Source organism: Heterodontus francisci, chromosome 8 (genome assembly GCF_036365525.1).
Source record: "Heterodontus francisci isolate sHetFra1 chromosome 8, sHetFra1.hap1, whole genome shotgun sequence".
Classification (NCBI taxonomy): domain Eukaryota; kingdom Metazoa; phylum Chordata; class Chondrichthyes; order Heterodontiformes; family Heterodontidae; genus Heterodontus; species Heterodontus francisci.
Window position 1 is genome coordinate 57,646,364 of NC_090378.1, and position 16,259 is coordinate 57,662,622.

Below are 16,259 nucleotides of genomic sequence, written 5' to 3' on the forward strand. Positions count from 1 at the left end.
CAAAAAAAAGTGAGTTCTCACTCACAACCTTCCCCCCCGAACTTTATTCCCTTTGACCCTAACCCCCTTCCCACCATCCCCACAGTCAATAAGAAATATTTTTCCTGCTCCCCCCCACCGCCGCCCTGATAATTTCAGTCGTCCACCCTCCCCACCAGTGTCTTGCCTCGGAACTCCGTACAGAGTTCCGAATGCGCGCGAGATGTGGCCAAGCAGCAGGGGGGCCACACCAAGGCCTCACTGCTGCCGGTAATATGCGGCGGGGCCTTCTCGGCGTCATGGGTCGTGGCGGGCCGCTCCCGCAAATATTTTAAAGGCCTTCCCGTCACGCTCCACGACGTTGAGGGGCTGGTAAAATCCAGCCCGCTATCTGTGTAAATTAATGGAAAACATGGTTTCAAAATTTAATAGCATTTCTTATTCAGCTTACATTGACTTTCAAGCCAAATATCTGTTTAACTTGGAGATAGAGAATCAGCTTTTTCAGCCATGCAGAGATACAGGAATGGAGTGAAAATAAGAGCAAGAATCGCCCTTGGCACTTCTTAGTAACTGTTTCAGCATGGCATTTTGTGGGGTCTGGGAATAGGTAACCTGTAAACCCTTTTGGCTGCATTGTTAAGGTAGAGAAAAATACGCTCAAAAATGAAAATACAGTTAAATTTATTAGGATAGGCAGTTTCAGGTACCATTTTTTCAGAAACCAGACTAATTGGATAGAAAGTATAGAACAGCTGAAGAATGGATAATTACCCTGACTTTGGATTACAAATAAAACATTAATTATGGCCAAAAGTGTTATTAATCATCACTGAAGAAAACTGCAAATATTTTAACTGGTTCAAAAACTGCACTTCTATTTTAAATAGCAAAATACGGAGATGAATTGATTTTTGTGATCTGCCTCAATAGCAGGTCAAGAAGCCACCTGTTGATGTCCAAATCTCAAACTATTTCTTTTTCTGTTGTTTAATTCTGCCTTATAACAGTTCTTTATGCTTTTCCTTTGTTACACTCACAGGTCTACTCTCATCTATATTAACAGCATTGAAACTGACTAGCACGTTATACTCAGTGCAATAATTAGATTTCACCAGCAATTTAAATGGAATTGACAAATTTAGTGGCGTCATCAGCAAAAGGGGATGGATGATAAGTGTAGGAAATCACTAATGTGAAGAGAATTTGAACAGGAGAGAAGAACTATTCTATTTAGAGAAAATAATTGGAGAATGTGCCATTGATTAAAGCACAGACAGAAAGACTTATAAGGAAACTAAATAGAAATTAACATAACTTTGGCAGGAGACTATACGATTATAACTTACTTAGAAGTGCATGAAGCTGGATGCTGTCTGGAGATGCCTAAGGCAATGACAAATGATTCACCATGTATTTTAGAGCGGGGTTCTAGAGTTGTGCAACATATGTAACAAGATCATCTTTGGAATTTCTTTTTCTTTTGGGCCTCCTTATCTCGAGAGACAATGGATACGCGCCATTCTTTGGAATAGGCATGGTGAAAACCAGTCAATCATGGATAGACTAAAATTTTCAAGGTGATGGAAAATCAGTGTTAACAACACCTGTCTTCCATACCTCAGCACCTACAGGCAGTGGTCGCGATGGTGGTCCCACGGGCCATCGATCTGGTCGGGGGGTAATGACTGCCGTTCCTCCGGCCTGGGTATTCTGCTGCGGGGAGGTAACTTCACCATCTCTGAAGTTAAGGAGGTGGTGGGCGGCCGCCTCCTCGTAGCAGACGTGATGTACAACAACGCTCCGCTCCGGTTGATCAACGTGTACGCCCCGGTACAACGCAGCGAGCGGCTGACCGTCTTCCAGCAGCTCCCACTGCTGCTGGCGACGTCCAGGCCGGTCATCCTAGGCGGTGACTTCAACTGCATCATCGATGCGGCTGGACGATCCGGCAGTGAAGACAGCAAACTGGACGCTACGTCCAGATTCCTAATAGAAACAGTTAAAGATGCCAAACTGCACGACGTCTTCAGCAAACCTGCAGACGGAGCACAGCGCAGATACACATGGTCAAGATCGGACGGGTCTGCCCGTTCCAGGATTGACTTCCTGTTTGTGTCCCGTGCTGTCACGGTCGGATCCACCGACGTCAAGCCGGTGTTCTTCTCCGACCACTGCCTCTTACTGGCCGACTGTCACTTACAGGACGACCAGTGGGTTGGCAGAGGGACGTGGAAGCTCAATGCGACACTGCTGACCCCAGAGAACGTTGAGGAACTCAAAAGGGATTACAAAGGTTGGAGGACCGTGAAACCCCTCTTTGAGTCTCCAGTTCAATGGTGGGAAGCAATTAAGGAGAACATCAAGAGGTTCTTCATCCACAAAGGTGTTCAGAAGGCGAGAGAGAAACAGAGGGAACTGTCCCGACTCCAGAAAATTATGCAAAATCTACTCCGGTTGCAGTCAATGGGGGTCGAGGTCAAGGAGGACCTCCAAGAGGTGAAGAGCCAGCAGGCCTCGCTCTTTGCCAAGGAGGCCTCCAAGATCATCTTCCGGTCCAGAGTCCGCTCCATCGAGCAGGATGAGACGTGCTCGCGTTACTTCTTCCAAAAGGTACACAGAGAGAGCTCTGTTATCAGCAGCCTGAAGGAAGAAGATGGCTCGGTAACGTCTTCGCAGTCCGACATACTAAGGATCAGCAAATCCTTTTATGCTGGGCTGTATGACGCGAAGCCCACAGACAGCAGAGCCTCCCAGTCCTTCCTGTCATCTATCACAGAGGTCTTAGATGACAGCAGGAGGGAGAGACTGGACAAGCCGCTAACTCTGGACGAGCTGACAAAGGCCGTCGAGTCTTTCAAGACGAGTAAAACTCCCGGGAGCGACGGCTTACCGGTCGAGTTGTACTCGGCCCTGTGGGACTGGGTCGGCCCGGACCTGCTGGAAGTATACGAGAGTATGCTCCTGGCCGGCAGCATGTCAGAATCCATGAGAAAAGGCATCATCACCCTCATTTACAAGCAGAAGGGGGAGAGGGCAGAAATCAGAAATTGGCGGCCCATCTCACTGCTTAATGTTGATTACAAGATTCTGTCCAAAGTCATAGCCAGTCGAGTCAAGTCTGCTCTGGAGTTGGTGATTCACCCCGATCAGACCTGTACTGTACCCGGCAGGAAGATCTCTGAGATAGTCTCGCGCTACTCAGGGATACGATCGCCTACGTACGGGACAGGAGGGTGGACACCTGCCTCATCAGCCTGGACCAGGAGAAGGCTTTTGACAGGATATCGCACACCTACATGATGGACGTGCTTTCCAAAATGGGGTTTGGGGAGGGAATCTGCAATTGGATCCAACTGCTCTACACAAACATCAGTAGCGCAGTCTCAATCAACGGGTGGGAATCTGAAAGTTTCCTGATCAAATCTGGAGTCAGACAGGGCTGTCCTCTGTCCCCGGTCTTGTTTGTTTGCTGTATTGAACCCTTTGCTGAGTCTATTAGGAAGGATGCGAGCATAAGAGGGGTGACAATCACAGGCAGCGGAGGCACTCAGGTCAAAACCTCCCTGTACATGGATGACGTCGCCATTTTCTGCTCGGATCCGCTGTCCGTGCGCAGACTGATGAGCATCTGCGACCAGTTCGAACTGGCCTCGGGAGCCAAAGTTAACCACGGCAAGAGCGAGGCCATGTTCTTTGGCAACTGGGCTGACCGATCCTTTGTCCCCTTCACCGTCAGGTCAGATTACCTGAAGGTGCTGGGGATATGGTTCGGAAGGGCCGGGGCGTGTACCAAAACATGGGAGGAGCGAGTAGCCAAGGTACGACAAAAGTTGGGCATGTGGGGGCAGCGATCTCTCTCCATTGTGGGTAAGAACCTGGTCATCAGGTGCGAGGCGCTCACGTTGTTGCTCTACGTGGCGCAGGTCTGGCCCATACCCCACTCCTGCGCCGTGGCAGTCACCCGAGCCATTTTCCGCTTCGTCTGGGGATCTAAAATGGACCGGGTCCGGAGGGACACGATGTTCAAATCTCTGGACAAGGGCGGGAAAAATGTACCCAACGTGGCCCTCATCCTGATGACCACCTTCGTGTGCGGCTGCATCAAGCTGTGTGTAGATCCCCAGTACGCAAACTCCAAGTGTCACTACGTGCTGAGGTTCTATCTGTCCCCGGTGTTGCGAAGGATGGGCCTGGTCACATTGCCGCGGAACGCTCCATGCAGTTGGGCGGTGCCTTACCACCTATCCTTTGTGCAGCAGTTTCTGCGGGAAAACACTTTTGACCACCGATCCATCAGGCAGTGGTCTGCACGGAATGTCCTCAAGGCCCTACGCGAAAAGGAAACGGTGGATCCTGTCGGATGGTTCCCCGAGCAGACCGTCAAAGTCATTTGGCGGAATGCCTCATCACCAGAACTTTCAAACAAGCACCAAGACGTAGCTTGGCTGGTGGTGAGAAGGGCCCTCCCCGTCAGATCCTTCATGCACACCCGAAGTCTCGCCCCCTCCGCACAATGCCCCCGAGTTGGCTGTGGTGGGGAAGAGACGGTCGCCCACCTCCTCCTGGAATGTGCCTTTGCAAAGCAGGTGTGGAAAGAGATGCAGTGGTTTTTGTCAAGGTTCATCCCAAGCAGCTCTGTAACACAGGAGTCTGTGCTCTACGGGCTGTTCCCAGGGACGCACACCGAGACAAACATCAACTGCTGCTGGAGGACTATCAATTTGGTGAAAGACGCCCTTTGGTCTGCCCGAAACTTGTTGGTCTTCCAGCGCAAAGAGTTGTCCACCACCGAATTTTGCAGACTGGCACATTCCAAGGTCCAGGACTACGTGCTGAGGGACGCACTAAAGCTTGGGGCAGCCGCAGCAAAGGCTCAATGGGGAAAGAGCACAGTGTAAGGTTCCCCCACCAAACTGGACTGAGGGGCTGGATCCATGGGAAACCCCACGAACTGTATCCTTAATATTCTCAATTGCTGTAAATGTAAAACTGTAATTGACATGACAATTGTGAAACAGAAGGGTTGGGAAGAAACTCATGACCGTATTGAAGGAAACTGATCTCCCTTGCAATGTTTGTATTTTTTGGTGCTGTTTGGAAACTGGCAATGTAATTTTTACAGATTTTTATGAATAAAGTATATTTTGGAAATTAAAAAAAAAACACCTGTCTTCCATACCTTTAAAAAGTACTGGTGTAGGGACATTTAGATAATAGCTGCATGAATAGAGGCAATTATCTTTCTTAATTGTCTTTGAATTGGAGAGATCAGAGGGGAACTGTGAAATGCCATGCTGGGATTCGCATGATTTCCCTGAAATTGAGCCCACTTGGCTTTGGTCCATATATCTTCTCTAAGTGTTTTAAAACTTTCAGGTAAAAACTTACATCTTCGTGGTAGTTTTACCTGTGGTTATGAACATATGAATTAGGAGCAGGAGCAGGCCACTTAGCCCTTCGAGCCTGCTCCTCCATTCAAGAGGTTCATGGCTGAACAGATTACTCCACATTTCCACCTACCCCCGATAACCTTCTACCACCTTGCTTATTAAGAATGAATCTACCTCTGCCTTAAAAATATTCAAAGACTCTGCTTCCACCGCCTTTTGAGGAAGAGAATTCCAAAGACTCATGACCCTCTGAGAGAAAAAATTTCTCCTCATCTCTGTCTTAAATGGGTGACCCCTTATTTTTAAACAGTAACCCCTAGTTCTAGATTCTCCCACAGGGGGAAGCATCCTTTCCACATCCACCCTATCAAGACCCCTCAGGATCTTATATGTTTCAATCAAGTCGTCTCCTACTCTTCTAAATTCCAGCGGATACAAGCCGAGCCTGTCCAATCTTTCCTCATAAGACAGCCTGCCCATTCCAGGTATCAGTCTAGTAAACCATCTCTGTCCTGCCTCCAACGCATTTACATCATTAATTAATCTTGTTAGAGAATTAAATCAATTTGAAGAATCCTTCACAGGGCAAACAGTTCATGGCATGTTGAAAGGATCTGGATTGATGGGCTGAACAGTCCTTTCTCATTCCATACTTGTTTCTACTTCTAATTTAGCAGGATGAGAGAGTTTGGACAACATACTGATTATTAACAAAACTGCGCTATAACTGAATATCTAATAAGCACAAAAATGGAATCAATAATTTATGTATTGAAAGTAGATGTTTTACTTCCAGAAGCAGTTGGTGTTTCACAATGATAGATGAGGTTAAACTTTTTAGTATTGAAGCATTCTACAGTAAACATATCCATCCCCTAGAATCAATTTTTCATTGCAATAACTGCTGCAGATTTGTGACAAGGCAAATGCCACTCTGCTGTCCCACCTTTAGTTTGTGTGTGCGTGCTGCCACTCCGCTGGCTTGGATCATGGCGATGAAGATAGGCACATCACCTAGTGGGCTCCCCTTGCCTCCTGCTATGCTGATTCCCAGTGCATCATTTGGTCCCTGTCATAAAGGCAAATAATCCTGTCAATAATTGGACAAAAAAAATTTTGAAGAGGAAAAAAAATCAACCAGTATTTACTTTCCTAAAATGCATTGGATCCTGCGCTAATTTATCTAAAAGCTTGCTTCGTACCCAGAGTTACTCCCTAGGAGCTCATATCACATATTGAGTCCATTCTAAGGTAGGAGCAGTTTCACACAGGGTAAGGTCCGAGATCAATTCCAAACCGAGTCTGCCTTTATCACTTTAAAAATGAAACAACTACATATCACATTATATCACATCACACTATCCATACCATCCCAATGATGCCAATATTGCCTGCCATGTGGCCACATGAGCATTGCTTCAGAAAATAATTATGCTTCTCAAAAATTGGGAGTCACATTGGCACGAGCTTCCTCTGTGACTCCTTGTGATAGCAAGTTCAACCTCCCGTAGGAGCAGGCTTGAGGTGGAGGGGGGCGGGGGATGGTGGTGCAAAATTGAGTGGGAGGTGGTGGGGTGCCATTCCTGTCACTTTCTCCCCCCGCTGCAATTTTACGAGCGACTGCGGCAGCGAGAAACAGCCCGCCCACCCCAGGGCAATTAAGGCCCTTAAATGACCAATTAACTGCCACTTAAGGGCCTATACTCCCACTGCTCCTGGTATATCACCAGAGGCGGGCGGACAGCCCAGGATGCCCAGGAGGCCATCCAGTAAACCCGGCAGCCTCTTTGAGGGCTGGGGGGGCCCTCCTCACCAGGCACCCTGTGCCCCACGGAGGGGACCCCCCTCCCTTCATGGCACAAGCCGCCCCCACTGCACTACATTACCACCCCTCCCAGCTGACCGCCCCTTGCCTTGCCAGGGCCTAGCTGATTTTCCCCAGTGAGGCCCAGAACCCCATTTATCTTTCTTGGTGCTTGGTGCAATCTCAGCAGCAGCCACTGCTCCCGGTGGCGCTGCTGGGACTGAGGAATTGCTGGCCCCTTGACTGGCCAGCAGCTCCTGGAGGCGGGACTTCCTGCCTCAGAAGGGTGAAAGTCCTGCCTGAGCCCAATTAAGGGCCTGGGCCATGTCAAATCTCTGCGCGACTCACAAGCCTGGCGGAGGCGGGCTTGTCCCTGACTTTTACCTTCCGGGAGTGGACAGCAGTCAGACCTGTGCGGGAACGCCTGGAACTGGGAGCGGATAAATTCAGCGCGAGGCTCAGGGCCTTCACTTACCTTCTGGGAGTGGAGAGCAGTCGAACCTGTGTGTGAACATCTAGAACTGGGAGCGGATAAATTCAGCGCAAGGCTCGGGCCTTCACTTACCTTCTGGAGTGGCCAGCAGTTGGACTTGTATGGGAACGCCTAGAACAGGGAGCGGATAAATTCAGCGCGAGGCTCGGGGCCCTCACTTACCTTCCGGGAGCAGACAGCAGTCGGACCTGTGTAGGGACGCCTAGAACCGGGAGCGGATAAATTCAGCGCGAGGCTCGGGGCCTTCACTTACCTTCCGGGAGCGGACAGCAGTCGGACCTCCGCCTAGAGCAGTCCAGGCGTGCCGCAGTTTTGGAAAAAAAAAGTCAACAGTGACATCACAGGAAAGCTGCAAGGTGATTGGTTGGTGAGTAACAGCTGTTAGGGAATAACTCTAAATTACTCAGTAAGTAACTAAAGTAAAGAGAAAGGTCGACAATTCTTTTTTAATATAGCAGGTAGTTTTTTTGGGGGCATCAAGGTTCCGAGTGCAAATAATCTAATTTTTGGGTATTCTAATGGAGCAAAATCGGAGTGAAAAAAAACAAACAGTGACATCACAGGAAAACCATAAATTCATTTGTTGTTAAGTAACTGCTAATTTGAATTACCTATTCTACGTTGATTTCAGATTAAAGGTGAATAGGAGAAATATTTTACAGATGAAAAATGAAACACCAGTCAGAAATATAAAAAACAAATTAAAATCTAATTAAATAAAATAGAGATGCAGAGCAAGGCGATGTGTTGTCCCTGCATGATGTGAGAGCTGGTGGGTCCCGGTGGGCCCCATTGTGGTTCCTAGTGACCACATCTGTAGCAAGTGTTGGCTGCTCGAGGAACTCCGGCTCAGTGTTGATGAGCTGGAGTCTGAGTTTTGGAGGGAGGGGGAGAGTTACCTGGAAGCTGTGTTTCAGGAGAGAAGAACACACCTTCAATTAACTGTCTTGAATTTAGCCAGTGCTCAGGGACAGGAGGATGTGACTATGAGTGAGGCAGGTAGAGGGATCCAGGACATAGTGTTGCAGGAGCCTTGGCCCTTGAGCTTGTCCAACAGGTTCGAGATTCTTGCTCCCTGTGTGGATGAGAGCAGGAACTGTAGGGAGGATGAGCAAACTGACCATAGCACCCTGGTACAGGGAACCATTCAAGTGGGGGAGAAAAGAGAAATGTAGTCATAATCGGGGATAGTGCCAGGATTCAGGATATCTCATCTGGGCTGCAGCCGAACTTGGAGTGGGAGGGGAAAGATCCAGTTGTCGTGGTCCACGTAGGTACCAACGATATAGGTAGAATGAGGACAGAGGTTCTGCTGAGGGAATATGAGCAGCTAGGGGCTAAATTAAAAAGCAGAAGCAAAAAGGTAATAATCTCCGGATTACTACCTGAGCCACGAGCTGATTGGCACAGGGTCAATAAGATTAAAGAGGTAAATGCGTGGCTCAAAGATTGGTGTGGGAGAAATGGGTTCAAATTCATGGGGTATTGGCACCAGTACTGGGGAAGGAGGGAGCTGTTCTGATGGGACGGGCTCCACCTGAATCATGCTGGGACCAGAGCCCTGGCGAATCGCATAACTAGGGCTATAGATAGGGCTTTAAAATAAATAGTGGGGGGGAGGGTTCAGTTGCATGGAAAATTAGGAAGTCAAAGTTAAAGAAGGTAGGAGTGCAGGTTAGTGATAAGGCTGATTGTTACCAGAAAATAAAAGGTAGGGACAGAAAGTGTGAACATCATATTGCACCAAGGAATTGTACAAGAGTAGGGAAATTTGATGACAGAACAAACTTCAAGGCTTTCTATCTGAATGCACGAAGCATTCGGAATAAAGTTAATGAGTTAACAGCGCAAACAGAGACAAATGCGTATGATTTAGTGGCGATTACTGAGACGTGGTTGCAGGGAAACCAGGTTTGGGAATTGAATATCCAACGGTACTCAATATTTCGGAAGGATAGGCAGGAAGGAAAAGGAGGTGGTGCAGCTTTGTTAGTAAAGGAAGAGATCAGTGCTGTAGTGAGAAACGATATAGGCACTGGAGATCAAGACGTAGAATCACTCTGGGTGGAAATAAGAAATTGCAAGGGAAAGAAGTCCCTGGTGGGAGTAATCTATAGGTCCCCAAACAGTAGTTCCGCAGTGGGCACAGTATAAACCAGGAAATTATGGGGGCTTGTAAGAAAGGTACGGCAATAATCATGGGTGATTTTAATATGCATATAGACTGGATTAATCAAATTGGCAAGGGTAGCCTCGAGGGAGAGTCCATTGAATGTATTAGAGATTGTTTTTTGGAGCAATATGTTGCGCAACCAACCAGGGAGCAGGCTATTCTAGATTTGGCATTATGTAATGAGGTGGGATTAATTAATGATCTCATAGTTAAGGATCCTCAAGGGAAGAGCGATCATAGCATGCTAGAATTTCAAATTCAGTTTGAGGGCGAGAAACTGGAGTCCCACACTAGCGTTCTGGAGTTAAACAAAGGTAATTACATAGGCATGAGGACAGATTTGGCCCTAGTGGACTGGACAGGAAGACTGAAAGGTAGGACAGTTGATGAGCAGTGGCAGATGTTTAAGGAGATATTCAATTCCTCCCAACTGAAATATATTCCAGAGAGGAAGAAAGATTGTAAGAGGGGGAAAAAACATCCATAGCTAAGCAAAGAAGTTAAGGATAACATAAAGACAAAAACTAAGGCATACCATATTGTAAAGGCCAGTGGCAAGCTGGAAGATTGGGAAACTTTTAAAAATCAACAAAGGGTTACTAAAAAAGTAATAAAAAGAGCAAAGGTAAATTATGAAAGAAAACTAGCGCAAAATATAAAAACGGATAGCAAAAGCTTCGATAAGTATATACAAGGGAAGAGAGTAGCTAAAGTGAATGTTGGTCCCTTGGAGGATGAGATTGGGGAGTTAATAGTGGGGAACACAGAAATGGCGGAGACACTAAATCAGTATTTTGCCTCAGTTTTCACGGTGGAGGATACAAATACCATCCCGATAGTAACAGGTAATGCAGAGGTTATAGAAAGGGAGGGACTTAGAACAATCATCATCACTAGGGAAAAAGTACTGAGCAAACTATTGGGATCGAAGGCAGACAAGTCCCCAGGGCCTGATGGCCTACATCCTAAGGTCTTAAAGGAAGTAGCAGCAGAGATAGTGGATCCATTGGCTGTAATATTCCAAAATTCCCTGGATGCGGGGAAGGTTCCAGTGGATTGGAAAAATGCTAATATAACACTCTTATTCAAAAAGGGAGGGCGGTAGAAAGTCGGTAACAATAGACCAGTTAGTTTAACATCTGTCGTTGGGAAATTGTTAGAATCCATTATTAAGGAAGTAATAACAGGACATTTAGAAAGTCAAAACGCAATTCATCAGAGTCAGCATGGTTTTATGAAGTGCAAATCGTGTTTGACTAATTTGTTAGAGTTCTTCGAAGATGTAACAAGTAAAGTAGATAATGGGGATCCTGTAGATGTAATATATCTGGACTTCCAGAAGGCGCCGCACAAAAAGTTAATGCACAAGGGGTTAGGGGAAATTTATTAGCTTGGACAGAGGATTGGCTAACCAACAGAAAACAGAGAGTCGGGATAAATGGGTCCTTTTCTGGTTGGCAAGGTGTAACTAATGAGGTGCCACAGGGTTCGGTCCTTGGGCTCCAACTATTTATAATCTATATTAATGACTTGGATGCAGGGATAGAAGGTACTACAGCCAAATTTGCAGATGACACTAAAATAGGTGGGATAGTAAGTTACAATAAAGAAATAAGAAATCTACAAATGGATATGGATAGATTAGATAAATGGGCCAAAATTTGGCAGATGGAGTTTAACGTGGATAAGTGTGAGGTTCTCCATTTTGGTCGGAAGAATAGAAAGGCAAATTATCTAAATGGAGAGAAACATCAGAGTGCTTCGGTGCAGAGGGATCTGGATGTCCTCGTGCATGAATTGCAGAAGATTAGTATGCAGGTAATAAGGAAGGCAAATGGAGTTTTGGCATTTATTGCTAAAGGAATAGAGTATAAAAGTAGGGAAGCGTTGCTGCAACTGTACAAGACATTAGTGACACAGCACGTGGAGTATTGAGTACAGTTCTGGTCCCCTTACTTGAAGAGGGATATAGTAGCATAGGAGGCAGTTCAGAGGAGGTTCACTAGATTGATTCCAGAGATGAGGAGTTTGTCTTATGAAGAGAGATTGAGCAGTTTAGGCCTTTACTCTCTAGAGTTTAGAAGAATGAGGGGAGATCTAATTGAGGTATTTAAGACGATTAAGGGGACAAAGTAGACATAGAGAAGATATTTCCCCTGGTGGGGCAATCTAGAACGAGAGGTCATAGTTTTAGGATAAGGGATAGCAGATTTAAAACAGAGAAGAGGAGAAATTACTTCTCTCAAAGGGTTGTGAGTCTATGGAATTCACTACCCCAGAGTACAGTGGATGCCGGGACATTGAGTAAATTTTAGGAGGAGATAGACAGATTTTTAATTAGTAATGGGTTGAAGGGTTATGGAGGACGGGCAGGAAAGTGGACTTGAGGCCGAGATGAGATCAGCCATGATTGTATTGAATGGCGGAGCAGGCTCGAGGGGCTGAATTGCCTACTCCTGCTCCTAGTTCTTGTGTTCTTTAAGCAGGTGGGCGGGAACTCTGCCCCGACGTAAAATCCCAGCCTAAGATTCAAAGCATAACTTCTGTTTTACAATTTACCTGGTGTAGGTGAAAAATAATAGGTTTGGCTGCAAGAGTCCACTGGACTATATTTTGAGTGAAGACAACTACATTGCTGTCCTTTTTAAGGTATGATCTAATGTGGTTTCTTATCTGCACTTTTCAACACAAATCCATTTTCTAGTGACACTGATTTCAAAACTTACCACATCTGGCTGCTGCAATAAGAAGTATCCAGCTTCAGATCAATGCTTCAATTTTTTTCTCTGCTGACCATGAGACACATTATTGAGCTGTATACTTGTGGCCAAAAATGTGATAAACAGCAAACTAAGTCCTGCCACATGGCTGCAGAAAGTTGCAGTTATGTACCCTTTTTGCACCTTCTCTCTTCCTTTTCTCTTTTTCCCTGCCTTCCTTCAAACAATAGTTATTCCTGGATTCACAGTGCAAGTGAAAGCAACAGGCCCTAAAATTTACATATGGGATTTTCACTGCCACTATGAATTCCAAGGTAGTCCACCTCCAGCAAGAGAAAACAAGATAACGTGTGAGGAAAAACTGAAAATGATGATAATGCACAGCAGGTGAGTTAGCATCTGCAAAGAGGATGAATTTCAGCTGCAGAAATGCCAACTGAAAAGTCAAATGGCAGAAAGGTAGCAGAGATGCAGCAAAGACTTCAATCACAGGGAGGAAGTGAAGGAATTACCAGCACAGGTCCCCTCTGTAACATCACCTGCTTTCCCCAAACTCACCTTATTGGCTGCTGAAACCTTTATACATGTCGTTGTCAGCTCCAAACTTGATTACTGCAATGTTCGCCTTGGAGGCCTCCATTCTACAAAGTCCAGTTCTAAAAATCTGCTGCTTGCATCCTATCCCACACCAAGGGCTGGATTTTGTTCCTTGCCCAACATTGGGTTTCGGAGCGGCAGCCATGGAGCCTGACGCCAGGATTGCCGGGCCCAATCTTCCCGGCGGTGGCAAGGCTTCGTGGCGGCACCTCTGCTGCTCTGTGACAGGACCCTACTTTGCATATTTTGTTATGACCAGGTGACAAAGGTGTCTAGGGGTCCCTCTCAGCCTTCACCTGGTCTTTCCATAACAGGGTTTAATTTTAAACACACCGTGTTTTTAGCTCCCCCTTGGTGAATCCTTGTTCACCACCAGCACAAACAGGCTTTCTTAGGTTTAAAGAAGAAAAGTTGAAATTTATTAAACTTAAACTCTCATTTGGTTAATGCCTACAGATACACGACTTGCCCACGAGCACACATACGCGATACACACATGCAAATAGAGACAGAAAAGAGAAGAAAAATAAAGTGGAAAAGTTTGAGGCAATATCTGAAGAGCTTTTGTTACGGTTCTTTGAGCTCACTGTAGAGTCCTTGATTGTCGGCAGATCTTGCTTTTTGTTGGGGCCAGTGTTCTTCTTAAACCTTGTTCGCTGTAGGAGACTTTTCTCTCTTGGGGTTCATGTGTCTTCAGTGGATTCAGAGGCTTGTGAGAAAGAGATGGAAACAGACAGGAGAGATCTTCTCAGTCCAGGAGCAAACAGACACTCTGAGTTCAAACTCTCTGTGGCCAGTTCAAAAGAAAACCGTGGAACAGCCAGGTAGTCATGTGACTAGCTGGTCTAATCAGTCCTGGCCCTTGTTGATTGTATCCTCCTTAGCAGGCCCTGAAATGCGCTTCCTCACCTTCCATATCTGTTCATATGTAAATGTTTTTTTCGGCTGCGGCTGATCTGTTTAACAAGTCATTTCCTCGCTCCAACAAGTTAAAAATCAATGTTCATGACAAAATTGATGTGCTTCATTCTTGGCAGGTGGAGGGCTAGCATGACAATTTAAAATATCTTTCTGCATAAATTTAAATCTAATTCCCCATGATCTTACCTTCAGTTCCCAATCTTGAACATGTCATGCGACACTCACATATCTTCACTTTTGCGTCCAGAAGCTGGTGCCACCAAGGTGTGGAAAGGGTCTACTCTGCATTATATAGTGTAGGGGAGAGGGGGAAGCTCAACTCTGCACTATTTAGTGTATGGGGTGGGGGGGGGGGGCGGAGAGAAGGGGTCAACTTTGCATTATTTAGTATATGGGGGGAAGGGTCAACTCTGCATTATCTAGTGTATGGGGGGGTAGGGGTCAACTCTGCATTATTTAGTGTATGGGGGGGGGGGGAAGCATCAACTCTGCATTATTTTGAGCTGTTTGAAGAGCTGGCAGTCTTTTAAAAATGGCGCCAGCACCTGCTCCAGCATCAGGTGATGCCGTAACCGCCGTCGCCATTGCCACCCCCACTACATGATTGAAGGGTGGGGTGTGGCTGCCTGCTGCGTAATCACAGCGGCATGGCCGCCATTTTTTGCACGGACAAAATCCAGCCCCAAATCTCAGTAGTCCATCACTTTCACTAACCATTCTGTTTCCAATGCCTCAAATTTAAGTTTTGTGCCCTTGGACTTTATATTGCTGCATGGTTCCACCCTTCCCTATTTTCAGAACCCTCTCCAGCCCTGCATCCAGCCCTTCCCTACTCCATGAATCTTCATTGCTCTTATTCCTACCTCTTGTGCAATTCCCCTTCCCTTCACCACAGCACTGGTCATTCCTTCAGCTGCCTCCATCTCACTCTCTGGCATTCCATTCCTAATCCACTCCATCCCCTCCTTTAAGATCCCCCTTAAGACCCACCTCTTTGACTGAGCTTTGATCACTCTTGCTAATCTCTCCTTTGCTTCAGTGCCTCTTTTCCTCTGTGAAGACCTTGAGACGTTTTCCTGCGTTGAAAGTACTATTGAATGCAAGTTGTTGTTTTACAAGTCATCATGATCCTCAGCTGGGAGTTAATGATCTCATGTAAAACTTTTCTTGAATACAGGAGTACTCATAGTTTGCATTTGTAAGATCTACTATAATATTCAACTTCATGGTGAAATGGTTTATTTCACAGAACGTGAAATTGGCTGTACTTTCAGATGCCTAGGCCCTAAGCTCTGGAATTCCCTCCTTCTCCACCTCTTTAGTCTTTACCTCCCTTTCTTCCCTTAAAACGCTCCTAAAATCTACTTCTTTGACCAAGCTTTTCGCCATTTGCTCTAATATCGCCTCATGTGATTCAATGTCTATTTTTGCTTTGCAACACTCCTGCAAAATGCCTTGGGATATTTTAAGTTAAAGATGCTATATAAATACAAGTTGTTGATGTTACTATAACTCTAACACTGCGCCTAATGGCTAAGTCTTTAGGCGCTGTTTTGCTTTAGTTATTTTATATCTAAAGGAAAATTTTATTTTGATGACAATGAATCATTGCCTACATACTTTAATTAATAAATTGCACTTACCCTTGTTATTTCCACAATTCTCAGTCCTGTATCTGAACCTAAAAGAATCAAAATGATACCAAACTCATTATTAGGTAGTATTTGTCTTATTTTATTGACTGACACTGATGCTAAATTAATTAACTTTTTCCAAATGTTGAGGAGCTACAAAATAACATTCAAAACTGTGTTGAACAGAAAGGTTATAATTCCAAACTTTTATAATGGCTGGGTATTGCTGTTGTGCAACACTTTATACAAAGTGCAATCACATTACCTTTCTTGCTGGCATTAAAATATATTGCTGGACTACTGCAAAGCAGAGAATAAGTAGACCTTATTCATGACAGTTTCAGTGTTGAAGCAATCCAGTACTTATATAAAATATTTATATTTTTTCTCACTCATTTTCTGCTCTCCCATCTTCTTCTGAAGATCGTTATTAATGTGTGAGTAGGCAGACTATTCAACCATATCAACCATTACAGGAGAGCCCAATCCTGTTCTTATGCAAGCACTTCCAGTAGTTGGATAGCGATGAATAAGAATGACTGATT

General features: G+C 45.6%; 1 protein-coding gene across 8 annotated transcripts in view; it reads right to left on the reverse strand.

The window, feature by feature from the left end:
* The window catches only part of patj (PATJ crumbs cell polarity complex component), a 472,630-nt gene that overhangs the window by 22,515 nt on the left and 433,856 nt on the right, over window positions 1-16,259 (reverse strand). For all 8 annotated transcript variants that reach the window (XM_068037182.1, XM_068037186.1, XM_068037183.1 and 5 more), the window contains 2 exons: window positions 15,724-15,761; window positions 6,319-6,441 (listed from right to left, as the gene is read on the reverse strand). In XM_068037182.1, the coding sequence (XP_067893283.1) occupies window positions 6,319-6,441; window positions 15,724-15,761 (161 nt within the window). The remainder of the gene's footprint in view (window positions 1-6,318; window positions 6,442-15,723; window positions 15,762-16,259) is intronic.